This window comes from Triturus cristatus, chromosome 7 (genome assembly GCF_964204655.1).
Source record: "Triturus cristatus chromosome 7, aTriCri1.1, whole genome shotgun sequence".
In the NCBI taxonomy this organism is placed as follows: domain Eukaryota; kingdom Metazoa; phylum Chordata; class Amphibia; order Caudata; family Salamandridae; genus Triturus; species Triturus cristatus.
Window position 1 is genome coordinate 219,875,853 of NC_140590.1, and position 27,713 is coordinate 219,903,565.

The window sequence follows — 27,713 nt, forward strand, 5'->3', positions numbered from 1 at the left end:
ATAGATACACAGACAGACAGACAGACAGACAGACAACAGACAGACAATGCTACATATGAAATTTGAAATTATTCATCTGCATCAAAATATACTGTTCACAAGAGCCCTCTAAAGTACTATATATAAATCAGATATATAATTACTAATTTCACCTAGCATATTAATAACAATATTTTACAAATGGTAGCAAACGATATTATTTGTTTATACGAGTATTTCTGTAGCTTGGATGAATTAATGGATGAAGCCGCATAGATGCAGATACAAAGAACAAGCACCCAAGCAAGTGGTTTAGTGTGGGCGACAAATGGGGCAAGTAGCACAAGGAGAACACAACAGCCTCGGCAATGTGGGCACACAGGGCGCACCTCAGGAGTACTAGCAGCCTCTCTGATGAATGACTGGTTGATACAATGGCTCCATCTTTAGCCAAAGAAAGGCGGAATGATGTCTGCAAAGTATTTTTCTTAAATTTTTCTTGGCTGATTGGACTTTCCCTCCCCAAAAGCAAGCTGGAGCCCAGGCAGACGTCTGAGTACCGGCTGGGCTAGGAAGAGGCCCAGAGGATGGAGCCTGTTCAGGTGAGAGGCTGCCCAGGCTTGCGAGTTTAGGGTGGAGGTGCCAGTTTGGGATTACCTCTAGGGCACTACCCCCTGCCCCTTTATGCAGACTCGCCTGGGGTTTGGACCAATAAGCAGAGGAAGGGCAATTTAGGTACGTTGATGCCCGGAGCTGCAGACAATAATGCTTAAATAAAGTAATAAAGTAAACATGTTTGTGAAAGTGAGAGGCAGTGCCATTGGATACAGATACAGATCCACTCCACCCTACCAGCAGGAGCGTTTCAAATAGAAACGTGTCCTATCTGTTATACACTGAGGGCACATGCATAAACTATGAATGAATGACTGAAAGAATAGGTCTTATGGAGCGCTACAGGTGTTCCAGTCAGGAGGACCCCGCGTTGGTTGTGTAGAGAGAAGTAAGAGGTTTCATGGAGTGTATGTGGCATGAACTTGGGTAGCTGGTGTTCTGCCTCCCACACTCAGTCACTCCTATTGGCATCTGAGACGACTACCAGTGCTAAAGAAGTTATACTCACGCTGTAGTACATCCCCTCGTGCTGACAGCCGCACTGCTCGTCTCTCACGCAGTTGTCCCCGCTTCTCTGGTACCCAGCATCACAGACGCAGCCCTCAGAGCATCGGGCATCACAGTGTGGGAGCAAAGAGGAGGAGACACAGGAGTCCTGACACCTCCGGTGGCAAAGTTCATAGTGGCTGTTGGTTGGGCAGTCCATGCCTTCAGAAAGCAAAGGGAATACATTGTCTGTTAGAATGCGCTAACAAACTTAGCAGTCAAAAAATGCTGCATGACAGACACTATTGGTTTCAGAGGACGAAAAGCACAACCTATCACATCACCAATGCAGACACCAACGTTTACCTATCACATGAGCAATGCAGACACCAACCTTTACCTATCACATAACCAATGCAGAAAACCGCCTTTACCTATCACATGACCAATGCAGACACCAACCTTTACCTATATCATGAGCAATGCACACACCAACCTTTACCAATCACATGACCGACACATACACCAGCGCTTACCTATCACATGAGCAATGCAGACACCAACCTTTACCTATCATATAGCCAATGCAGACACTAGTCTTTACCTATCACATGACCAATGCAGACACCAGTCTTTACCTATCACATAAGCAGTGCATACACCAGTTTTTACTTATCACATAACCAAAGCAGACACCAGCCTTTACCTATCACGTAACCAATACATACACCGATATTTACCTATCACATAACCAAAGCAGACACCAGCCTTTACCTATCACGTAACCAAAGCAGACACTAGCCTTTACCTACCACATGACCTATGTCAACACCATCCTTTTTCACATGACCAATGCAGACACCAGTCTTTTCCTATCATGTCACCAAAGCACACACCAGCCTTTACCCATCACGTAACCAAAGCAGACACTAGCCTTTACCTACCACATGACCTATGTCAACACCATCCTTTTTCACATGACCAATGCAGACACCAGTCTTTTCCTATCATGTCACCAAAGCACACACCAGCCTTTACCCAGCACATAACCAGTGCAGACACCAGTCTTTACCTTTCACATAACCAAAGAAGACATCAGCGTTTACCTATCACATAACCAGTCAATACACCAGTCTTTTAGGCCATGGAACCCTCGGCACCATCGTCGCTCCATTTTGTTTTTCTCCTCATTTATCAAGGGCATGCACACGTCATGCCTCGTCGGGTGTTTATCCCTCCCCAAGCGCACTGCCCAAATTCTGTTAAACAAATGCAGCACTCCTATTTCTACTAGCAACAGTCGGTCGAACCAAAGACTCTGCCTCTCCGATGTTGTTGCTCAACGAATGCCTCTCCAATGTCTAAATAGCAAATATTTATATTTACAAACACACACCGCGTCATCTTGCACCTTAATCTTCTAGATTACGCTCAGATGCGAATTTTTGATTTCGGCTCAACGAAACGTTTTGCTTTTCACCACCTTGCCTCCCATAAGTATATTTGAATAATCAGCACTTTTTGACGTGGTGCTCGTCTTGCCCTTTATCTTTTGGCTGCGTCTGTAACTGGCTTCTTGGATATTCGCTGTTACTTCCCTGGCTCAATCATGTGCCGTATTCGTGGTGGTTCCCTTGTGAATAAACAAGTCTGACAAGCGCACTCCAGGGAATATAGACACAAATAAACAATCATTGGCAAAGCCCGTCAACATACAGCTAAAAAACATTCACATTAACAATGCCAAAGGCTCATCGCTCTGCCATTGTCAAGACACATTGGCTTTGCCAATGCTTGTTGTTCGTGCTACCCTTTCTTGTTACGCTCCCATCACTTCTCGTTCTTTCCTTCTCTAGCCTTCCTATCATCTGTCTCAGTTTTTAGGTCTCGCCTGAGACAGCGCTTTAGCGCTGTTCTGGCGAGACTTATAGTAAGCACTTTTGGAAGGGCAAACGAGTGCTTTCAGGCCACCAACTACTGTGCATGTGTGCCGGGCGAGCGCACCATTTGGCAGCCTGAAAGCACTCGTCTTTCACTTTCGCCTGTCACACAGCCGCGCTTTAAAGTGTGATCGCGATTGCGATCACTTACATTTCGCGGGAGCTTTGATGTTTTCAGTGAGCCGCGCGGCCACTGAAAACTTTGTAGCTACGTCTGTGTACGAGGCACCTCTTGATCTCTAGTTTTGTATTACGAATAACAAGCCTTGCACTTTAAGTTGTAGGGCTGTCCGTGTTTTGCGTTTCATTCTACTGCTTTCTTTGTTGTGTGTGATAAAATGTCTTTGGAAAAATGTAATTAAGACGGAAAGACAGTAGTGTCCAGGAACTCTATTTTCTAATGAACTGACAAGAACAAAAGTGCGATTTTCATTAAATGGACTGTGAAATAAAAGCACATTGATACCTTTTGTGAATAGTGAGGGTTCTATAAAGTGTTGGCTTTAGATTGCGGTAGCGGAAGCACTTTTAGACGGTCGTTAGCACCGGGCAGATCGGACTGCTAAAGCTTCACAAGCTTCTTGTTCTACTTTGCCACAGAGACACTGGTCCGCTGATAAACCTTTCTTCGTCGTAGTAAGGGGTAGAATCTCGGATAACCCACTGCTGGTCTACCCAGAGAGGACCATTGATAGCCAACTCCAAAGCACAGTTTCAAAGTAAGAACATTTCAATTTCGTTTTCGGTGGTTTTGTTTTATTTGGGACAATCGTTTTTTTCGAGCTAACATGATCAACCAGCGAGATCAAATTTTATGGAGTCAATTAGTACTATGTTTCTGCCACCATTCATTAATAAAAGTTACATTTAAATTCACACTTTTCATAAATCTGTGTTATATGTATCCGGAATTGATGGTCTTAAGAATGCATAGGGGTCTGCTGGAACCCTTAAAAGCCCCCCCCCCCCATTCTAATGAGAGCCCAGAATGTATTTTTATGCCCTCAAAGTAATATAGCCCTCTCAGTTGGTTCGCAGTGACCTCAAACTTGTAATCACCCATCACGTAAGCTTCTTGGCAGGTTCCAAACAAGCAGATGATATAGAAGTGGTAACATGTTACCACCTTCGAAAAACCAATGTTTTAGACAAATTTAATAGAACTTTCATCAGGTGTGCCAAGTTGGATCGTCCTGTGCCCACAATAAATGGTGCTTCTGTGACCCGGGTTGTTATAAATATGTGTTTGTTTCATAGTTTGGGGCAATTAGCATAATGCATTTGCACCAATAGAACGTGTGATATCAAATTGTTACGGAAGATTGACTGGGATTAACCTAGTGCCTAGATAGACCACATTTTAAAGTATATGCCATGTAAGTATAAGGGTTTCTGTCACTGCTTAGCCATGGCCCCTTGCTCACTTTGCCACTGCATTCAAGATAGCCTGGCTGACGAGGGTTATGAACCTGAAACCGGTCCCAGGATGCTTGTTTCCGGTTCCAGGGAAGACATGGCTTGGCAGTCCGGCTGGACTGTACCCATGAGGCACAGGGTCAGACTGATTTGCATATGGCCATGTCTGAACTGGGGTGGCAGAGTGAACTAAAGAATGATGGATTAAACCCAGATCAGTTGACTGGGGGTGACTGCTTGCAATGTTCAACACTCCGTCCATCACCCCCTTTGGTTTTGCTATGATCCAGGACATCAAAGCGCCCGTGAACACCATTTGCCACCCCCACCTCTTCAGCCAACTTACTCGCCATGTCTGCTCTGGATTCTTGTGCCTCTTTTTGAAACTCATGAGCAGTAACATTGTCGTGGTGTCACTAGTTTTTTAAAGCACCTCCACCACTAATGATAAAGCGCCCAAACAAATGGTGGCCCAAACGCTCCCATATTTTCAGAGGGAGGGATTTCTCCACACAGAAAAAAAAAAAATCCACATCGAGGGAATAAAATAATTTAGATCGAAACATCCGGCACTTTAAGGTCAAGTACCCGCACTATGGATTTCATGGATTTCCCAGATTTTCATGGCCAACCGAAGGGGCTTTTACTTTTATAGTCCTTAAATCGCTTCCGTAAGCTTCTGACAACCAAAGTTACTCATTTTAGTTTTGTGAGCTCAAACTGTACACACTAAAATGTCCATTCGCAGCAAAGAAACGAGGCAAAAATACTGTTCAGAGTTTTCTTTAATTACAAATTCAGATGGTGTTTTTACCGTGAAATCGAGATTTGTGTTGACACCGTGACCATTGACCTTTACACGGAAAGACAGAGTCTTTAGAGCGGCCCTGCATGTTTAAACAAGGTCACGACAAGCTTGTAGGGACAGATGTGTTAATATTTGCAACTTTTGTCCAATACGAGCGGGTCCCTCGCCGCTTGCTGACCTGGGGCCCTGTGGCTGCTGATAAGGCTCGTCCACTGCAAGCAGACACTGCCCTCTTGTGGTAAAGACAGGGATCTGTGACAGCCCCGACAGGAGTTAAACGCGATTCGTGGACTGGCAAGAAGCTAACAGGTGGTAGTAGACTTTTGTCTTGTAGCTTCTGTTCATACTCAAATAGTTTATAAATGAGAAAATTGCCGGCTCTAGAACTAATTTAGGTCAGCTGTTTGAGGCCCTCTGGGGGTCCACCACTGTTTAGAAAATTAAATGATACTAGCAGATTAATAAAGTACATACACGTGACTAGGCGCTGAAGCTTGCGTTCCCTGCAGTATGCACACGGCCCGGCACCCCAGGCTGGATGTCCCTTCAAAGGCCAGTGACAATGCCTCCCTGCATATATTTTGTGCCAGTAGTTAAAAGCAATATCAGCAAAAACAACGGAATGGAATGATGTTCAGAGTGGTTAGCAAATCAAGCATTTCTATGAGTCTATTTTTATTCTCCTGGAAATTACCGACTTCAATGTCACTGCAAGTTATCATTTATAGAAGTAACAGGGACGCAATTAACTATGATGACATAAAAAGCTGATCGCCTACTAATACTGGTGAAACGTGTGGAACACAAGAGATGCAGTGTACTTTACTCCATCTACACGACAGCTTCCTAAAATCAGCTAAATGTTGGGAGATGTTGGGATGAGTTGGGCAATCCTGTTGTAAAGGTACCCCACTCTTTGCTCAACAGGTCTTAATACTGCGGTTCAGTGACTGAGGTTGACTTACTGAAGGGGTGATCCACGCCACACACTGCTGCACACTGCTGCATTACTCACTGCTGCATGCTGCACGACAATGCTGCACGCCACACACTGCTGCACGCCACACACTGCTGCACGCCGCACACTGCTGCACTCCACACACTGCTGCACTCCACACACTGCTGCACTCCACACACTGCTGCACTCCACACACTGCTTTTATGCGAGTTAATGCTACTGACATTGTAAATGACAATGCCTTTTATTTGTTTTAAAACCAAAACCTAAATAAAAGGCATTGTAATTTTACAATGCCAATAGCTCAAACTCTTATAAATGCGAGACCTATTGCATTGCAAATGCTTGTTTTCTCAGCCGTTCCCCATTGCTCTACTACACTGCTAAGCACCACCTGTCAAATTAACTCCCCGTCATGTTATAGGTAAACAGAGATACAGAACCCCCGGCAGGCAGTCGTAAAAAGCAAACACAAAAAACAATAGATCGTGTCCCTTTTTTAAAAAAACAACATTGTAGAAGATGTAACACACTATGAGGCCCTTCAAATCCCTGAGCCTCGGTACCAGCTGCTACACTCCAGAATTCACATCCGAAAGTTAGAGAGCCGAGCAAACAGAATGGCTCATAAAATACGAAGGGCCTCTTGGCGCTATGTTAGCCCAGGTTTCGAAAGACAAAATTGAAAGTACTGTAAAAAAAAAAAATCTTCAATTTCAGATGGTGCTAATGTGTGTAGCTTCATGAATATGCATATGAAGCTGTCACTATATGTGAAACTAAAGTTATGGACGCCGGCCTGCACCACAGACTGCTTATAAGCAAAGTGGTGAATTTCTCATACAATCTTGGCTAGAATTCAGAGGCATTCTACATACAGGTTTTACCAATAAAGCATTAATCAAATGTACATAGAACACACACATAATTTCATTATTGCCTAAAAGGTTTTCATGTTCTTTTTTCCTCTGCCAGAGTTGATTCACTCCCTGAAAACGAAGAACTCCTTTACTCACCACAGAAGGAGTTGTTCCTCCAGCTGCGGATGGTCACATTGGAATCCTGGCAGGCGGCTGCGTAGGTTTGAACAGCATGGCACAGGACCGTGCTGTTCCCTTCAGTCAGGCAGTGGTCGTAGACGCAGTCAGAGTAGTAGTGAGCTGGGTTGATCTTTGAGTGACAGGAGGAGAAGGGCCCTCTGGGGTCTTGGATGATCCAACAGGCTCTCTTGGAGGCCATCATCTTGTCTGCACTGCAGACTGGGCAGTCACTTGAGCAGCCGTGGTCACAGCCACCGCTGACTTCAGAAACCCAGCTGGTACCAAAGGTGAAGGCGTTAGTAACGACAGACCCACTTCGGATGGTAAAGTCATCGGACACCACCCCGTTGAAGTTCCCACATAGACCACTGGTTTGGCCTCGGAATCGAGCAGTAAGTGTAACGAAGACGCTGTAGACCATGTCATAGTTGACTGTCAGGCCGAAGTCTGTTTTGAGGACCGTGTAGTCGCCACCTTTAAAGATGACGATTCTTCCACTGTTGATATTCACTGGCAGAGTCTGAATGATTCCATTGATCTGATGGAGAAAGTTACAGGAAGTGGCTCGTTATTAAAGGTGATGATTGCTCTGGCCATAAAGAAAATTACCAAACAACTAACTTCTATTTTCTATCTTTTTGCTCCAGATAGGACGATTGTGATTTGTCTTTTCTAAAAGTGAATTGTTTCATGTTTTTTAGGTGTCTAAGAGATATTTCTATGATACTGAAGCTTTGATCGCTAAGTCCTTCACCTGCCCCAGGATTCACCACCACATGCTCATGTTTCTGCTGCGGTATGGACAACCTCGTCACAATAAATGTAACTGCACATTTATAACATTTACAGCTCAACATAAGCCTACCCCAAATAGAATTATTGTCTTTACAAGTCACTTGTACAACTATTTCTGCCGTGATGAACGCATCAGCAATCCAGCAGGCAGTTATCTATTTTACATATATAATGCACCCTAAGCTGTGCTCTCGCGAGAACAGGTGTTTCTTAATTCGATAAACCATACCATAACGAAGCTATACAAGCCTGGAAATAAACTAAAGAAAGAAAGATTGCAGGGAAGCATACTCAATATAAGTAGTTGGGGAAAAAATACATCCACATAAAAATGTCCTGAGAAATTCACCACAAACGTGAGCAAAGATATCTAAACCTATCGGAGCCAGAAACAAGAACTGTGTCTAAAGCAGCTGACCTATTCTTAGGTGCAGCTAACAGCCTCTCCTGGCCCGTGGTAAGTTAACCATCATTGTGAGTAAAAAAAAAACCTGATGAGAGACCGTATCCAACATAGCCATCTAACCACGTCAGCAACAGGAAGAAAAGAATCATTTTCCCTGACACAGAAAATTATGGGTTTATTCCACGTTTATGAAGTGGTTAGATTGATTCGTAGATCACATCTATCTATCTATCTATCTATCTATCTATCTATATATCTATCTATCTATCTATCTATCTATCTATCTATCTATCTATCTATCTATCTATCTATCTATCTATATATATGTATAGATATATATATATATATGCTTCAATCCCTTCTTGGCGAGGAGATCCATAACCAGCTACACCAACGGAGGTGGAATTCACAGTTTTATTAATATGCGGCACAAACAAAAGAAGATGCGTTTCGACCTACATCGGTCCTGGTGTGCATATATATATATATTCACTTAAAAAACCATAGGTTTCACACATGTTATAGTTAGGTGGACATTTCACTCGTAAAAAACCAATTAAATTCCCCCGTTATAGTTAGTTCAGATAACTATAACTCGCGCGCCCGCAATCCTGCTCATGACGTCACATATTGCAACACTCATGACATGGTCAGTGGCATCACTCTTGACATCACTGATGACATCATCCTTGTGATAGAGTGGCGGTCGCGCGAGTTATAGTTATCTGAACTAACTATAACGGGGGAATTTCATTGTTTTTTTACGAGTGAAATGTCCACCTAACTATAACATGTGTGAAACCTCTGGTTTTTTAAGTGAATTTGCAAGGTGTTTTAAATGCTAATTCCTAACTATAACGTGTGTGAAACGTATGTTTTTTTCAGTGAATTTGTACGTTTTTTAAAATGCTAAGTTATGTATGTATTATTATTTTTTTATATGTTTATTTTACAATAAACTACGTTTAAATGTATTTTTTTTTTTTATGGTTTTTCACCGTGATTTAAAAAAAAGAAAATTAAAATGTTTTTTTCTGCCTTCGGAGTCCTTCAGGGACCCCCTGACAAAGGCTAGGGGGTCAGGAACTCTCTACCCTACCCCCTTTTCACGTTCACCACCTTCCTTTTTCACTCTCGCACTGAAAAAAACCAAAATGGCGGTCGACACTTCCTGATTTCGACTGATTCGAACGTTGACTGACATGTAACCACCAATCAGAATTACGCTTGCGCACGTTAGGGTGCGCGGCTATAGATATGTATGTGCTTTAACTGCAATTTTCTCAGGAACTACTGAACAGATTGACTCCATATATGCAAAAGGCACATCCCTGACCTGAGGACTACCCCTCTGCCAAATTTCAAGTAATTCTGTTCAGCCGTTCAGGCTGTACCTTCGACTAAAGACCCTATGGGAAAATGCATGGGGAAAACGCGTTTTGGGACCCCCCTTTTTTCTCGGCCCCCGCTTGACGAATCCCCCCGAGACTTTCAGGGTAGGAGCTGAGCGGAGCGCCCCATTAGTATTGAAAATTTCGCAAAGATTCGTCAACCGGCACCAAAGTTATTCAAAATAGAATTTTGAGATTTCCTATGGAAACACGGTCCTAACTATAACTATCTACTGGCGACCGCCAGTAGATAATATATCTATATATATCTATATATCTATCTATATATATATGTATATATATATATATAGATGTATAGATATATATATATAGATCGATGTATATATATATATATATCTATAATATCAGTGCTTTAATTAACACTGTTTCCTGCTCAGAAAACATGGTTAAGTTATTGATAATGAAGTATGCGTGAAGTTGGTATACATTAGGATTACTTCTTTTAGACTATCACTTACCTCAACTGTGCCACGCTTTCCACTCTGGAGATGTATCTGGGTCTGATACACAGAAACGAAGACCTCCTTGGTCACCGCCACCTGCAGGCCTTGCAACCTTTCATTCTTCACCTCCACTCTGAAGAAGGGCAGAGAACCATTGGAACCTTGAACTTCAGACAGGACGTACTTGCAGGTGCCCTGGAAATCAAACCTTCTCCCATCGAAGCTGGTGTAATGAGGGTCTCCTGAGGCCCGGCAGATACCATCAGGCAGAACGTGGCAGCCATAGACGCCTTTCACAGTGGTGCAAGTCTCACCATTGGTACAAGATGAAAGTGAACACTGGACAGTCCTGGTGGAGCCATCACACCGGCACAAAGTCTGGCAGTTGTCCTGTTTCCAGAAAGCGTCTCCTGCTCTGTAGTATTTCCCATTTTCTGTGCAGCCGCACTGACTCGGCGGCACACAGTCAGTGCCACTTAGAACAAACCCATTCTCACACTGGCATCCTTCCTTGCACTGACCGCGGCAGACGGTTGAGGCATTGGCACACGTAGCAGGGCAAGAAGATCCACATAACTCGTACATCTGATTACTGGGACACGTAATGCCTGTAAAATACAAATGCCATTAAATTGAGACGTACATGGATACGTGGTGCTTATCACTGTACAGTCAGAAAAACTGTACAAAATATTTACAATAAGAAATACAACATATTGCTAACACCGCTACTATTGCTACTGTCACTCCTACCACTACAGCTACTTTTGATTATAATAATGATAATATTAATTATGATGACAATAAAAATACCATTTTGCATAGTGTGTAATACGAGAGCAGTGTCCTTGGAGCACGGTATACACATCACAGATGTTTCTGTGTTTCTCATGCCTTAGGAAGCAATACATAAAACAGGGATGTGGAAACATTGACTCACTGGTTCCTACAACCAGCAGTACAATTCACTGAAGTGTTCCCTTCAATACCAGTTCCTATTGCAAAGAGGACAGAATGTGTTCCCAGTCCTATTTAAAGGTTAGAGCTGTGTCAATGATGTAGAAAACAGCGGACTATTTTATTAATCAGCCAAACACATAACTATGGTAATACAGGGATAAAGACGAATATTTTATTCTGATTTAGTCAGATGGATCAAGAAACATATGTAACAGAATATTATATGTCTCACCATCGGTCCATTTTCCAAAATATTTAACAAAAATAAGGATTACAGTGATGAAATGAAAGGTAAATCTATGGTGAAAGTATCACATATAACGGATTTTCACTTACAGAAGGAAACATTTCATTAAGAAGGGTTTTTTTTCTATTTGGAAGATGAAGGCAGATTATACCCACCTTTGTGCTTGTTTTATTATAATATGTGGTTTAGTGGCAATTATAGGTAAGCTATGAGCAGCAGGTGTGGATTTACTCATGTCTAAAGATGGGGCCCAGAAATGCATTTGTTCCCCATGTAAAGTCAAATTTCATGTGTTTCAGAAAATCAGGACAGTAATGTAATATTAGGGTCTGTCTTGCACGGGTTGGGGTCCACATCATTACAGATTCAAAACTGTAACTCACCTACACTGACCTGGGGTAACTAAAAGGCACAATGAGGAGTAAAATCAATAAATAACAAATGTTTTTTTGACATACCACATCCAATGAGACTCCTCCAGGGCTGGATGACATTGCCACGACTCTGGCAATGATGGGCATAATTTTTCACAATTTCACATAGTGTCTGCTGATCGCCGTCGGTGCCACACATGTCATAGACACAGTTCTTGAAGTAGATCTCGGTGTCAGCATTGATACTGTCTTTAAAGGGACCGTTTGGATCTTTCATGATTCCACAGTGGCTCTGGTTGCTGAACTGGGACACCATGTCCTCACCACACACTGGTGGATTGTCAGTGTCTATGCAGTTGAAAGCAGAGTCCTCGTCTTCTTCCTTCCAGCTATTTCCAAAGGTGACTACACTCTCCACCAGAGATCCATCAGGAACCCTCAAGTCATCACTCTTGTTCCCATTGAAGTTTCCACAAAGGCCAGCAAGAGATCCAGAGTATGCTGCAGGCACCTGCACAGCTACGTGATGCCACCAGTCATAGGACACTACAAGGCCAAAGTCTGTCTGGACGACTGCGGAGGAGCCACTGTAATACACCTGGATCTTCCCAGATTGACTGGAAACTGGGAGAATATTTTGGAAGCCATTGATCTGTAATAATTATACATAGTTTTCATTAAAATATGGGCATTGCACCTAATGTTGCTCTTTGTAATTTCTTTCTCCATGCCTCACATTTGATTTTCATTTGCTCTGCATAGACACACTCTTAATCGCGATAGATTAATCATATTTGAAGTCATAAAAATTACCAGATGTAGACATTTGTACATCATAATAGACAACTTCACGTAACTTCTACCGCCCAGGTCCTGTCATTATGATTTGTCACCCACACAAGATATCTACTGTACTCATCCTCATTCACTTTACTTCCACTAACTGGCATACACATTTGTTCTACTGGCTCTTATTTTGTCTAGAAACGAGTTTGTCACTTTTTAGAGTCTCTCACAAAAATGGGTAATTTATTTATGCGGGGATAATTTGAGTTGCAGTGTGGCTGTTGAGTGGCATAAAATGAATGAATAAGACATGCCTACGCAAAGTGGTGCATCTTCATGTATCTATTAGTGATGGAAGTTCAATCTCTTATTTTCCTCATATCAACGTGGCTGTCGCTTGCAGTACCCAACTAATGCCATTAGTGAGCGCCCATCATGCTTGTTATCGGATCCTCAGCATTGTATTTATGAGGTCAGGCTCGCAATCTTGAGTGCAATTAAAGATTTTGCATAAAAGTGAGTTGCCTGGTGTTTGCTATATATAAAGCAGTATACCTCCGTGTACAACATATGGCTCTTTGGCACTCTGGGCATTCCCCGTGGCATTTTATTGTTTGCAATAAATGTCCAGTATGCAAATAAGTGCAGAAGTGATGCTATACTTTACCTCTTCAAGAAGCAATCAAGCTTCACGGCTTGTACCTCTGGAATTGACTCATGCACTACACATATTTTATTCATTTCTTTTTTCAGTATACTAAACGTGTTAAAAACGCCTCAAATCCATCTCCACTATAGCTCTATACATTTATTGTTATTCCCCATTCTTGCTACTTGTTTATTTGTTCTCCTAATGGCTGCTTAGACCTGTCATTAACAAATAGATGCATCACAGTCTCTTGTAGATTAGGACAATTTCTGCATGTTAAAAGAAATCAGGTCTTTCATTACCTGAACATGGCCATATTCTCCACTTGCTATGGAAACCTGCTCCCCATAGACATTTACTTCCACTCTTCGCGTCCAGGCCACCACTGGTGATGATCGGTGCTCATTCTGTACTACGACGCTAAAGTCAATGAGAGAGCCGGTCTGGGAACTAGACTTGCTGAGGGTGTACTTGCAGGTGCCCTGGTAGTCGAAGGTGACTCCATCAAAGGTGCGGTAGTGCGGATCTCCAGAGGCCCTGCAGATTCCGCTGTCTACAGGGTAGCACTTCCGGATTCCATTCATGACCTTACATTCTTCTAGAGCGGCACATGTGTGGGCCTCACACACCATCTCTTGTGCATTACAGGTGCATTTCTGGCTGCAGGTATCTGTTAGGAAGACCTCATCTCCCAGGTTGTAGTAGACGCCATCCATGGTGCAGCCACACTGACTTACAGGGATACAGAGGCCAGAGTGAAGAGCAAACCCTTCATCACAGAAGCATCCGTCCACGCTCTCTGCGGCGCATGGGGCACTCTGATGGAGGTTGCGGCAGGTGGTTGGGCAGCCAGTTCCAAACAGTTCATAGTGGCTGTTCTCAGGGCAGTTGTCATCTATGAAGAACAAAACAAAGTAAACTTATCAATTTTAAATTAACTGGTTTGAAGATAGAGGTGGAATATCTTGTGAACAATATATTGCTTGCTGCTGAATTAAACCCTTCTCTGTATATTATGTAAACACTGTGGTTGGGACTATTGGGGTTTTAAATTCAAATTCAAATGCTTCTGAGAAACACAAATTAAACATCTGCATAACTGTTTGTGCAGGCTATTATTGTGAAAGGGATTAATGGAGTGGGGCAGCCCAGGTATTTAAAGCAGTGTAGAAGGGTGGTTGACTCACCACATTGCAGCTCCGCCCTCCAGTCTGGAATCACCAAGCTGTGAAGGTTACAGACCTCCTCGTAGGCCTGGACAGCTGTGCAGAGCATCCCCTTGTTGGTGCCGTAGAAGCAGAGATCATACACACAAGAGGCCACAAATGGTTCCGCGTCCTCGTGCCACTGGCACTCATCGAAGGGGCCTGATGGGCGGGTGATGATCCTGCACTGCGCCTCGATGGCTCCCAGATTAGTGCAGGTGGTGTCGTTGGAGATGGTCACACCTGTATCATCCGCACACCTGAGGAGAGAAGAGAGAATGAAACTCACATATAAGGAGTCTTTGACTTAATATGAATTGAATTTGTGTTAAAAACAAACAGAGGGAAGATGCCTCCTTGTCAATGATTGCCCTCAAACCACGACCATTGCTGTTTCACAAACACTGATCACGTCGCTCCTCTTACCCGACTCCTCCCTTCAGAAAGACACTTATAAGCTGAGATTGTTTCCATTTCCGGCTGTTTCTCAAGCTCAGAATGCGCAGCAGTACAGACTCCTTTAACGTTCAGTGTAAGATTTAGTGAGAATTGTACTACTCGTCTCTTCCCAAGTGAATGAGTCCAGTTGCGAAGAGTCCCAGCGGGGAGCAGGGCAGGCCATGTCTGTGCTTATAATACCCTCCTTTGGTGAAGACGGGGTGATGCTGGCACACAATGCAGGGACCAATCAGAGTGTGTGTGGCATGCACAGCATCCAGTGGATGGCATCATGCCCGTAGTGCAGCGGTATGGGAAGCAGTAAAGCTAGGAGGCACAGATGGCACAGACTCATTCAAAAGCGGCCACCCTTGGAGTTACCCCTTTGGTCTGCCCCTTGCAGAGCATGGAAGGGTCCGCACCGAAGGGGGGCTTGTCCTGCACCCCTTGGCTAGGCAGGTCGTGGATGATGCTAGCGCTAGGGCTGTGTGCCTCTTAACTAGTGGCCACCGCCTTGCCGAGCCCCCTTTGGGCCCTGGTGGTTACTGAGGTGCACTGAACTCATGTTTTTTGTAAAGCACTTTTGGTGCTGAGAAGTTGACATCATTCATATTTCAGTGATTGCGGTTTCTGGTGCGGATCTCCGGGATGCCTCCATGTCCCATTGATAGGACCCAAATTCAATAATTTCTCCGATCTCTCCCCAGCGCCTGGAAGCTCTTTCTGGATTACAGAGGGCTTTACACACCGGCTTCATTCATTCATTCATGCTTTTTATGAACATTTCATGAGCAGCTCCTACTGACCTTGCTGTATATTATTCACTATACATTTCACTGCCCCCTGTATCATCCTCCATTTATTTCCTCTAAACTTCAATAGTGTCTCATTATATCATAAAACGTATATCTGACCTTGGTATATCGGTATTGTGGTCATTTTAATTTGACATATTTGGGACAAAAATATCACTTACCGTGCAAGGACAAGAAACAAATCATCAAACACTTCCTCGACCCACAGAATGCTGCATATATTTTAGTGTTTCTTTGCTGACAGTTGAGACGTAAAATGGCTCACCCTGCTGAACCGATGTCTGCTTTCCAGGAGTTCCCAAACTCTGCATCGCTGCGCGCAAGAGTTCCATCCGGCTTCGCCTTGTCGTCCTTGGGGTTTCCGTTGTAGTTGCCACACATCCCCCGCACTTGGTTCTTGTACTGGGGCCCAACTTGTACTGTGACTGTGTTTACCCCGTTGTACTGGATGCGGACCCCGAAGGCTGTGTCCACAGAGATGGCGCTCTTGGCCGCTGTGACGCTTCCAAGAGATCCCATCACGGCTGGGAGTCTGGTCTTGACTCCATTCATCTGAAAGACATAAAATATCCCTTTGACTGAGAACGATTTTTAAAAGCAACAAGAGCCAAATGTGAATCAATCGCGTTGTAACTACCGCAGTCTGCTGGCAAAATATCATGTAGTAGGTAATTAGAGTCAATTAATTGCAGGTGGCCTCAAATATTTCTTGGTTAACTCATTAAAGTGCCGACTCACGACTTTTCTAAAAAGAGCTTCTGAATTGAACACTGAAAAGACTGCGAGGAGTTTTGGAATCAATAACAAGAGATCGATAGTTTCTTCTGGTCCCTCTGAAAGATGACACTAGTTATGCACTCACTGTGCATAGTGAGAGCACATGGCAGCGGTTACCAGAACTCACGGTACACTAAGACAGGATTCCTGTCGATTAAACTGCAAATTGACATTTGGTATGCCATGATGCCTTTTTGGAGCTACCTGAAATAAGTCAATATCGAAGAAGATTGCTAGTACATTTAATCAAAGTAATCAAAACCCCAATTTTTATAATCTTATCTAACTGTATAAGAACAAAGAATATGATTGTAAAAACACGAATCTTACAGTACTGCACTGGAGCACACTTTTCTGCATCCATATCATTCTCAACGCAAATATGGAATCAAATGTTTAAAAAGTGTCTTCCAGAGGCTGCATTTGCCTGTTTTAAGTGATTGTGACACAAACTTAAATAATTATAATACATATTTCCAATAACAATATTATGAGTAATGTTTGCTTTGGCCTTGACTGATGTGTAAGTCTATTTTCCTATGTCCATTTTAAACGTTGGATTGTTACACACCAAAAAAACACACTTTTCTTCAAAAATGTGGTCGAATTATGCTGTGAAGCTCTTGCATCTGGGGAGGGAGCTTTTAAACAGTGAATCAGGTGGACATGATTAGTAAGGAAACGTGAATAATTGATAATACAGACAAATTGTTGATCTCACCAGAGGAACTTTTCCTTGTTCAAAGACCAGCGTGGTGTTCCCATCAGAGCTGCTCAGCCAGACGGTGACGCGGTACACAAAAGACACTTTGGGGTTCTGGTAGCGTCTGTTCTCTGCCACCACCCGGTAGGAGAATCCTGAAGGAGCGATTGAGCCCTGGCTGATCTCGTAGGCACAGGTTCCCATGAAATTGGCTACAGTGCCATCAAAGGTGTGGTAGTGTGGGTCTCCCGTCACCGTGCAGATTGCCCAAGGGCTCTGGCACCCTAGCTTCCCATTCTTCACTGCACACTCCTGTTGCTGGGCACAACTGCTGCTAGCACAGCGGAAGTTACCAGTGGAGTCACAGCGGCACCTCTTGGAGCAGTCAGAGAGCCAGATGTATTCTCCAACCTGGGAGACAGAGGAAGGGGTTTATATGGAGAGGAAACTGAAGACAGAGTAATTCCATGCATGGATAACATGTAACAGAAAGGAAAGAGACAGGCAAGACACGACATCCTCAGACATGAGAACACAAAGATAGTATAGGCCAGAGTTACAGGACAGGACAGACATTCATGGATAAGACATGTAAAAAGAAGAGAAGCAGAGATTGGAGGGAGATAGATATATAGACAGACAGACAAGAGAACAAGGCTATAAGAGAATAGGAGGAGACTGAACCGAAGATATATTTGAAATGTGAAGTTAATCATCTGCAATACCAGTGAAGAAGAAGTTATACTCACGCTGTAGTACATCCCCTCGTGCTGACAGCCGCACTGCTCGGCTCTCACGCAGTTGTCCCCGCTTCTTTGGTACCCATCAACACAGACGCAGCCCTCAGAGCAGGGGGCATCACAGTGTGGGAGCAAAGAGGAGGAGACACAGGAGTCCTGACACCTCCGGTGGCAAAGTTCATAATGGCTGTTTGTTGGACACTCCATGGCTACAGAAAGCAAAAGGAATACATTGTCTGTTATCATGCGCTAAGAAACTTAGCAGTCAGACAATGCAGAATTACAGACACTATGAGCTTCAGAGGACGAAAAGTATAACCTATCACATGAACATTGCAGACAACAGCCTTTACCTATCACATGACCAATGCGGACACCAGCATTTACTGATCACATGAGCAATGCAGACACCAGCGTTTACCTATCAATTGAGCAATGCAGACACCAGCGTTTACCTATCACATGAACAATGCAGACACCAGCCTTTACCTATCACATAACCAATACTGACGCCACCTTTACCTGTCACATAAGCAATGCAGACACCAGCCTTTACCTATGAAATGAGCAATGCAGACACCAGCCTTTACCTATCACATGAACAATGCAGACACCAGCCTTTACCTATCACTTAACCAATACTGATGCCACCTTTATCTACCACATGAGCAATGCAGACACCAGACTTTACCTATCAGTTGATCAATGCATACACCAGCCATTAACTATCACATAACCAATGCTGACGCCAGGCCTTACCTATCACATGACCAATGCAGACACCAGTCTTTACCTATCACATTAGTAATACAGCCATCAGCCTTTACCTATCACATGGCCAAAGCAGACACCAGTCTTTAACTATCACATAACCAAAGCAGACACCAGCCTTTACTTATTACATGACCAATGCGGACACCAGTCTTTACCTATCCCATTACGAAAGCCGACACCAGTTTTTACCTATCACATGGCTAAAGCAGACACCAGTCTTTTCCTATCAGATAACAAGTGCATACACCAGTCTTTACCTATCACATAACCAAAGCAGACACCAGCTTTTACCTATTACATGACCAATGCGGACACCAGTCGTTACCTATCCCATTATGAAAGCAGACACCAGTCTTTAGCTATCACATAACCAAAACAGACACCAGCCATAACTTATCACATGGCCGAGGAAGACACCAGCCTTCACCCATCACATAATCAATGTAGACACCAGCCTTTACTTATCACACAATCAATGCAGACACCAGTATTTAACCATTGAGTTCAAGTGAAATATTTTCCTAACACTTTACATGAACTCTTTGTGATAATGTGAAGTTTTTTGTCGGTCTGCATATGTCACATCATTTAGCAGATGTGGCTTTCCTACAGTTGTGGGAGCACCTCCATACCATTATTATAGCTTTGTGTGGCCTGATATAGTTTGAAATGTCACGCTGGTACGATTGTAATGGATAGGTGTTGTGTTGGTATTGTTATTGGCAGGGCTGGCAGGGTCAATGCATGGTGCAGGCTGCAATGGTATTCTCAGAAGAGCCCTGGCATTTGTTACAAATTAAGCACTGAACAGGGCAGTCATGAAAGCCTGATATAGAATATTACATGTGCCTTTCTCGATTGCCAGACTTGTCACCCCAACAATGCTCAAGCATCTCTGTTTAAAACTGACCTTTATACCACTTAATTGACCCTTTGGAGTCAATGGACGACATGAGTCCTAATGCAAGCACCAAAATAATAGAAAATCATCCCATTCCTCAAGGCTCAATGTTGTAATTTGCATGTTTGGTATGTCTTTGAATAGAAGGCAGTGGTTGTCCTGGCGACAGAATGTGGGTCTCACGATTCTGGATGAGATCGGCATTCTGGCGAGTGGGACACTGAGCGACCGACCTGTTGATGTACCTGTCGGTGGTTGTACACAATAAAGTCATCCATCTGAATTACGAGAGGCTGACTTGGATTTATTACTGGCGACGAGCTTGATTGGGGACAAGTCACAAACACCGATTCCCCTGCGAACCCATTTGGATTTATTTAAAGATTTTGGATTTTGGATTGCGAGATTTTGGGACGGGCACAGCTTCTGTCAACTAGCTTCAGAGAAAATACAAGGTGCGTTATGATGACAAGAGGTCTGTCAGGAAGAGGATGTGGAATGTTGGTGATAAGGTCTTGGTGAGAAGAGTGAAACATTGTCACAAAGGGATGTCCAATTTTTCAGATCCTTTTGTCATCATGGATATAAAGAAAAATGACGTAACTTTGGACAATGGATGTACTTGGAGCATGTCTAGGCTGGTTAAGTTTGATGGCATGAAACCAGGTGCAGCTAATGTTCTTAGTGGAGATCTGGAAAGAAGGATGGGAGGTTTTGTGAGGTCAAGTAGACAGAAGTTCATACCGTCAAGATTTGATGATTATGTTTTGTATTAGTGCTAATTACCTTCGGTAAGGCATGTGTGTAGAATGTAAGAATTTTGTTTTCTTTAAAGTTAATAGTATCACTCTAGTTGGAGTGCTGCAAATTTTGTGTTGTTGTAAAGGGGATGTGTTGTAATTTGCATGTTTGGTATGTCTTTGAATAGAAGGCAGTGGTTGTCCTGGCGACAGAATGTGGGTCTCACGATTCTGGATGAGATCGGCATTCTGGCGAGTGGGACACTGAGCGGCCGACCTGTTGATGTACCTGTCGGTGGTTGTACACAATAAAGTCATCCATCTGAATTACGAGAGGCTGACTTGGATTTATTACTCAACAAACAAAATCGAATGTTTGGAAAAGGGACCTCAGAAATATCAATACAACAGATCTAGCAACCAATTGTATATTTGTCCTCTCTCCACAAGTTGACATGACTGAGGTACATGCACTCACTAACTTATACAACTCTACTATCACTAGCATCATGGATTCCATTGCTCCACTTCAACAGAAAACGGCCGCAACTAAAATTTCCAAACCGTGGTTCAACGACAACTTAAACACGGAGCGCCGCAACCTTAGGGCAAGCGAACGATCCTGGAAATTTAATCCATCTTCAGACCAACTAAAAATCCTTAGAATGGTAAGGAGCTCCTATAACAAACAAATTAAGATTGCTAAGGCCGACTACTTCAGATCCCAACTCAATCAAGCCGCTAATTGCCTCAAGAAACATTTTGGGCTAGTGAAACAACAATCGGTGGAAACACCAAACTGCTCGGTCTCTGGAGTCAGCCCACCTTTATGCGATGAACTGGCTGCCTTCTTTGCTGAGAAATCCAGGCTCATCAATATTGATGTTGACTCCAGGAAGGCGCTATTGCTATCCGGGGGGCTGCGACCACTCCCCCGGACCCGTCAGAGAAAATCAAACCGACTAGCCTGAACACTGAGAACAATGCCCCATGGGTCATCTTCACTCCCCTCAGTGAAAGAGACACTAACAAGATTCTTCAGAGCATCAACCCATCTAATCATTTTAGCGACCCATTACCACCGTCCATCTTCAAATAACTGAAGGAGGTTGTCACCCCCATCTCGGTAAAGATTGTCAATGCATCACTCTCAGAAGGTACGATCCCTGATTGCCTAAAAGCTGCTCAGGTAACACCTATCCTAAAAAAGCCTACAGCAGATAGTACCGACCTTAACAACTTCCGCCCTATCTCTAACATCCCCACCCTAGCCAAACTCCTAGAAAAATGCGTCCAATCTCAACTCTGTGCCCACATCGAGAATTTCCACCTCATTGGCCAACACTAATCTGGCTTCCATAGTGGGATCAGCGCCGAATCGGCTTTCACTCAAGTTATGGATGACATTTTAAAAATGCTCGACCAAAATTAATCCTGCCTCCTTATTCTCCTTCACCTTTCCTCAGCATTTGACACTGTTAATCACGACAACCTCCTATCCATTTTGAAGCACACGGTGAACATCTCTGGTGCGGTGCTGCAATGGTTCTCGTCCTTCCTCCACCACAGATCCCAAGGAGTTAAGGTGAACCACTCACTCTCCCAGCCATCACTAGTATCCATGGGGGTCCCCCAAAGGTCCGCCCTATCCCCCATACTCTTCAATCTGTTCTCAGAACCCTTAGCTAATGCACTAAATTCCGCAGACATTCTCTTCCATATGTATGCGGATAATACACAACTCTATCTGAAAATCTCCTCCCACGAATAACCTCATATCACTCAACTCTACCCTAGTAAATACTCAAAACTGGTTAACTGAGAACCACCACTTTCTCAACACCTCCAAAACAGAATTCCTTCTCATTTCTACCCCGAATCAAATCCCCAAGATAGACCTTTGGATGAACCACCTCACTGCCTTCAACTGCTCCCCTCTCATTGTTGACTCAGGAAAATCTCTTAGACAACCCTAGACAAGCATCTGAACATGAAAAATCATATCAGCAAGAGAGCTAATCACCTAATGAGGATACTCAGGAATCTCAAACCTTTCCTCCCACAAACGGACTTCAAGCAAGTGGTCCAAGCGCTTGTTTTGCCAAGGCAAGAGAATGGCAGTGCTACACTCTGTGGCCTCCCCAAATACACCTTGGCCCCACTAAGGGCTTCACTGAATGCGGCAGCCAGATTCGTCACGGGTACCAAAAGAAACGAGCACATCTTCCCAGTCTTAAAATCCCTAAATTAGTTGACCTATGAAGCCAGAATTCAGCTTAAGATTGCCTGTCTGTCTCACAAAGCCCTCCATGTCAAAACCTCCAGTTATCTAGCGCAAAAACTAGAATTATCCGGAGGGGGTAGACCTTCTTGGAGGGCCAACTCTCTCCTCCTGAAACCACAGATCTTTTGCAAAAAGAGAACTTGTCAATGAGCTTTCTCCGGCTTTGTGCCGAAGATCTGGAACTCTCTCCCACCGGAAATAAGCAGAATCTCCTCCAAGGTTGCCTTCAAATTGGAAGTAGAAAGATTCCTCATGAACAAGTTCCTACCTTAAAAGGGTCTCGGATCGTCTGCTCTGATACTCTGGACTTACACCCTAAGTCCTGCCTTTGGTGTTATTCTGCTTTACTAGTCACTTGCTCCCCTCCCTGTTCTCCATGGTCCAATTATTATCTTACGCTTTGTTGTGCCTTTTGTTCGTAACCTTATTGTTTGATATGCATATTTGATTTGTTTGGGTTGGTAATCCTTTTGATAATTGTACTACAACTATTATCTTCCTCTCCCTCAAATTGTAAAGCGCTATACAAAACTTTATCAATAAAATAAATTATAACTAAAAATTTCATGTTGGCATTAAATGACAGCGCCAGTTGTATTACCTAAGGCCAAAGAACCCTGGGAAACCTTCGTCGCACCATTTTGTTTTTCTCCTCATTTATCAAGGGCATGCACACGTCATGCCTCGTCAGGTGTTAATCCCTCCCCAAGCGCACCGCCCAACTTCTGTTAACCAAATGCAGCACTCCTGTTTTTTCTAGCAACAGTCGGTCGAACCAAAGACACTGCCTCTCCGATGCTGTTGCTCAACGAATGCCTCTCGAATGTCTAGATAGCAAATATTTATATTTACAAACACACACAGCGTCATCTTGCACCTTAATCTTCTAGATTACGCTCAGCTGCGGATTTTTGATTTCGGCTCAACGAAACGTTTTGTTTTTCACCATCTTGCCTCCCATAAGTATATTTGAATAATCAGCACTTTTTGACGTGGTGCTCGTCTTGCCCTTTATCTTTTGGCTGCGTCTGTAACTGACTTCTTGGATATTCGCTGTTACTTCCCTGGCTCAATCATGTGCCGTATTCATAGTGATTCCCTTGCGAAGAAACAGGGCTGACAAGCGCACTCCAGGGAATATAGACACAAATAAACAATCATTGGCAAAGCCCGTCAACATACAGCTAAAAAACATTCACATTAACAATGCCAAAGGCTCATCGCTCTGCCATTGTCAAGACACATTGGCTTTGCAAATGCTTGTTGTTCATGCTACCCTTTCTTGTTACGCTCCCATCGCTTCTCTTTCTTTCCTTCTCTAGCCTTCCTATCATCTTTCTCGTTTTATCTTCTCAGCCGTTCCCCATTGCTCTGCTCCACTGCTAAGCCCCACCTGTCAATTTAACTCCCTGTCATGTCATAGGTAAACAGAGATACAGACCCCCAGGCAGGCATTTGTAAAAAGCAAACAAAAAAACAATAGAACTTGTCTATTTTTTTAAAATCTGCAGCGGATGTAACACACTATGGCCCTTCAAATCCCTGAGCCTCGGTGCCACTGCACCAGCTGCTACACCCCATGAATTCACATCCGGAATTCAGAGAGCCGAGCAAACAGTATGGCCCATACAATGCGAAAGCCCTCTTGGCGCTATGTTAGCCCAGGTTTCGAAACACAAAATTGAAAGAACTGTAATAAAAAAAGAAATCCTCAATTTCAGATGGTGCTAATGTGTGTAGCTTCATAAATATGCATATGAAGCTGTCACTATATGTGAAACTAGAGTTATGGACGCCGGCCTGTACCACAGACTGCTTATAAGCAAAGTGGTGAATTTCTCATACAATCTTGGCTAGAATTCAGAGGCATTCTACATACAAGTTTTACCAATAAAGCATTAATCAAATGTACATAGAACACACACATAATTTCATTATTGCCTAAAAGGTTTTCATGTTCTTTTTTCCTCTGCCAGAGTTGATTCACTCCCTGAAAACGAAAAACTCCTTTACTCACCACAGAAGGAGTTGTTCCTCCAGCTGCGGATGGTCACATTGGAATCCTGGCAGGCGGCTGCGTAGGTTTGAACGGCATGGCACAGGACTGTGCTGTTCCCTTCAGTCAGGCAGTGGTCGTAGACGCAGTCAGAGTAGTAGTGAGCTGGGTTGATCTTTGAGTGACAGGAGGAGAAGGGCCCTCTGGGGTCTTGGATGATCCAACAGGCTCTCTTGGAGGCCATCATCTTGTCAGCACTGCAGACTGGGCAGTCACCTGAGCAGCCATGGTCACAGCCAGCGCTGACTTCAGAAACCCAGCTGGTACCAAAGGTGAAGGCGTTAGTAACGACAGACCCACTTCGGATGGTAAAGTCATCGGACACCACCCCGTTGAAGTTCCCACATAGACCACTGGTTTGGCCTCGGAATCGAGCAGGAAGTGTAACGAAGACGCTGTAGACCATGTCATAGTTGACTGTCAGGCCGAAGTCTGTTTTCAGCACCGTGTAGTCGCCACTTTTATAGATGATGATTCTTCCACTGTTGATATTCACTGGCAGAGTCTGAATGATTCCATTCATCTGATGGAGAAAGTTACAGGAAGTGGCTCGTTATTAAAGGTGATGGTAGCTCTGGCCATAACGAAAATTACCAAACAACTAACTCCTATTTTCTATGCTTTTAATTCAGATGGGATGGTGGTGAGTTGACTTTTTTTAAAGTGACTTGTTTCGTGGTTTTTAGGTGTCCAAGAAACATCTCTAAAATATTGAAGCTTTGATCGCTAAGTCCTTCACCTGCCCCTGGATTCACCACCACATGCTCAGGTTTCTGCTGCGGTATGGATAACCTTATTACAATAAACGTAACTGCACATTTATAACATTTACAGCTCACCATAAGCCTGCCCCATCTAGAATTATTGTCTTTACAAGTCATTTGTACAACTATTTTTGCCGTGATGAACACATCAGCAATCGAGCATGCAGTTAGCTATTTTACACATATAATGCACCACCACAATAGGTCTTAACTCAATTTACCATATCATAACTGACTTGGCCTTTTTGCAGGGCTATCCCCAAACCTTTTGCTTCTTAATTTAATATTATCCTGACCTGCTGCTCTTGACTTTAGGACTCTGGGCACTTGAACACTGCTGATTAGTGATAAAGTGCATATGCTCCATGTGTAAATTTTATTATGATTGGTTCTCCCTGATTGGCATATTTGATTTACTTGTGAGTCCCTAGTAAAGTGCACTAAGTGTGCCAGGGCTGGTAAACCAAATGCTACTAGTGGTCCTGCAGCACCGATTGTACCACCCACATGAGTTGCCCTAAAAGTTTTTCTCAGGCCTGCCACTGCAGTGCCATTTTACACATATAAAGCACCCCTAGCTGTGCTCTCGCAAGAATAGGTGTTTCCTAACTAGATTTACCATACCATAACTAAGCTACACAAAACCAGAAATAAACAAAAGAAAGTTAGATTACACAGGCGCATATTCAATATAAGTAGTGGGGGGAAAAGAACAGCCATAGTAACCTAACCATCATTGTGAGTAAAAAACAACGAGATGAGAGACCGTATCCAACAAAGCCATCTAACCATGTCAGCTACGCGGAGAAAAGCATCTTTTTCCCTGACACTGGAAATTATGGTTTTCTCCACATTTCTGAAGTGGTTAGATTGATTTGTAGATCAATCTATCTATCTATCTATCTATCTATCTATCTATCTATCTATCTATCTATCTATCTATCTATCTATCTATCTATCTATCTATCTAGCTAGCTATCTATCTATCTATCTATCTATCTATCTATCTATCTATCTATCTATCTATCTATCTATATATATTTATATATTTATATATATATATATATATATATATATATATTTATGCTTTAAACCTTTCTCGGCGATGAGATGGATAACCAACCACACCAACTGAGCAAGAATTCACAACTGTTTTATTATTCAGCACAAACAGAAGACAAGTTTTGACCTACATCGGTCTTGGTATATATTGTAGATATATATATATAAATATATATATATATATATAATTATATATATATATATATATATAATTATATATATATATATATATATATATATATATATATATGTGTGTGTGTGTGTGTGTGTGTGTGTATATCTATATATAATATTGGTGCTTTAATGAAACCTGTTTCCTGCTCAGAAATCATGGGTAAATTATTGATAACGAAGTATGCGCGAAGTTGGTATACATTAGGATTACTTCATTCAGACTATCACTTACCTCAACTGTGCCACGCTTTCCACTCTGGAGATGTATCTGGATCTGATACACAGAAACGAAGACCTCCTTGGTCACCGCCACCTGCAGGCCTTGCAACTTTTCATTCTTCACCTCCACTCTGAAGAAGGGCAGAGAACCATTGGGACTTTGGACTTCAGACAGGACGTACTTGCAGGTGCCCTGGAAATCAAACCTTCTCCCATCGAAGCTGGTGTAATGAGGGTCTCCTGAGGCCCGGCAGATACCATCAGGCAGAACGTGGCAGCCATAGACGCCTTTCACAGTGGTGCAAGTCTCACCAGTGGCACAAGATGAGAGTGAACACTGGACAGTCCTGGTGGAGCCATCACACCGGCACAAAGTCTGGCAGTTGTCCTGTTTCCAGAAAGTGTCTCCTGCTCTGTAGTATTTCCCATTTTCTGTGCAGCCGCACTGACTCTGCGGCACACAGTCAGTGCCACTGAGAATAAACCCGCTATCACACTGGCATCCTTCCTTGCACTGACCGCGGCAGGCGGTTGACGCATTGGCACACGTAGCAGGGCAAGAAGATCCACATAACTCGTAGATCTGATTACTGGGACAAGTAATGCCTGTAAAATACAAATGCCATTAAATTGAGACGTACATGGATACTTGGTGCTTATCATTGTACAGTCAGAAAAACTGTACAAAATAATTACAATAAGAAATACAACATATTGCTAACACCGCTACTATTGCTACTGTCACTC

At 43.2% G+C, this 27,713-nt stretch overlaps 1 protein-coding gene across 1 annotated transcript in view; it reads right to left on the reverse strand.

Moving 5' to 3' along the window:
* LOC146809262 (uncharacterized) overlaps positions 1-27,713 on the reverse strand; it is a 270,600-nt gene that overhangs the window by 88,631 nt on the left and 154,256 nt on the right. Inside the window, exons 58-68 of the mRNA XM_085614851.1 lie at positions 26,980-27,572; positions 24,709-25,270; positions 18,002-18,201; positions 17,271-17,663; positions 16,038-16,324; positions 14,502-14,779; positions 13,617-14,209; positions 11,964-12,531; positions 10,314-10,906; positions 7,219-7,780; positions 1,103-1,302 (exon numbers count right to left, since the gene is read on the reverse strand). Of these exons, the coding sequence (XP_085470977.1) occupies positions 1,103-1,302; positions 7,219-7,780; positions 10,314-10,906; positions 11,964-12,531; positions 13,617-14,209; positions 14,502-14,779; positions 16,038-16,324; positions 17,271-17,663; positions 18,002-18,201; positions 24,709-25,270; positions 26,980-27,572 (4,829 nt within the window). The remainder of the gene's footprint in view (positions 1-1,102; positions 1,303-7,218; positions 7,781-10,313; positions 10,907-11,963; positions 12,532-13,616; positions 14,210-14,501; positions 14,780-16,037; positions 16,325-17,270; positions 17,664-18,001; positions 18,202-24,708; positions 25,271-26,979; positions 27,573-27,713) is intronic.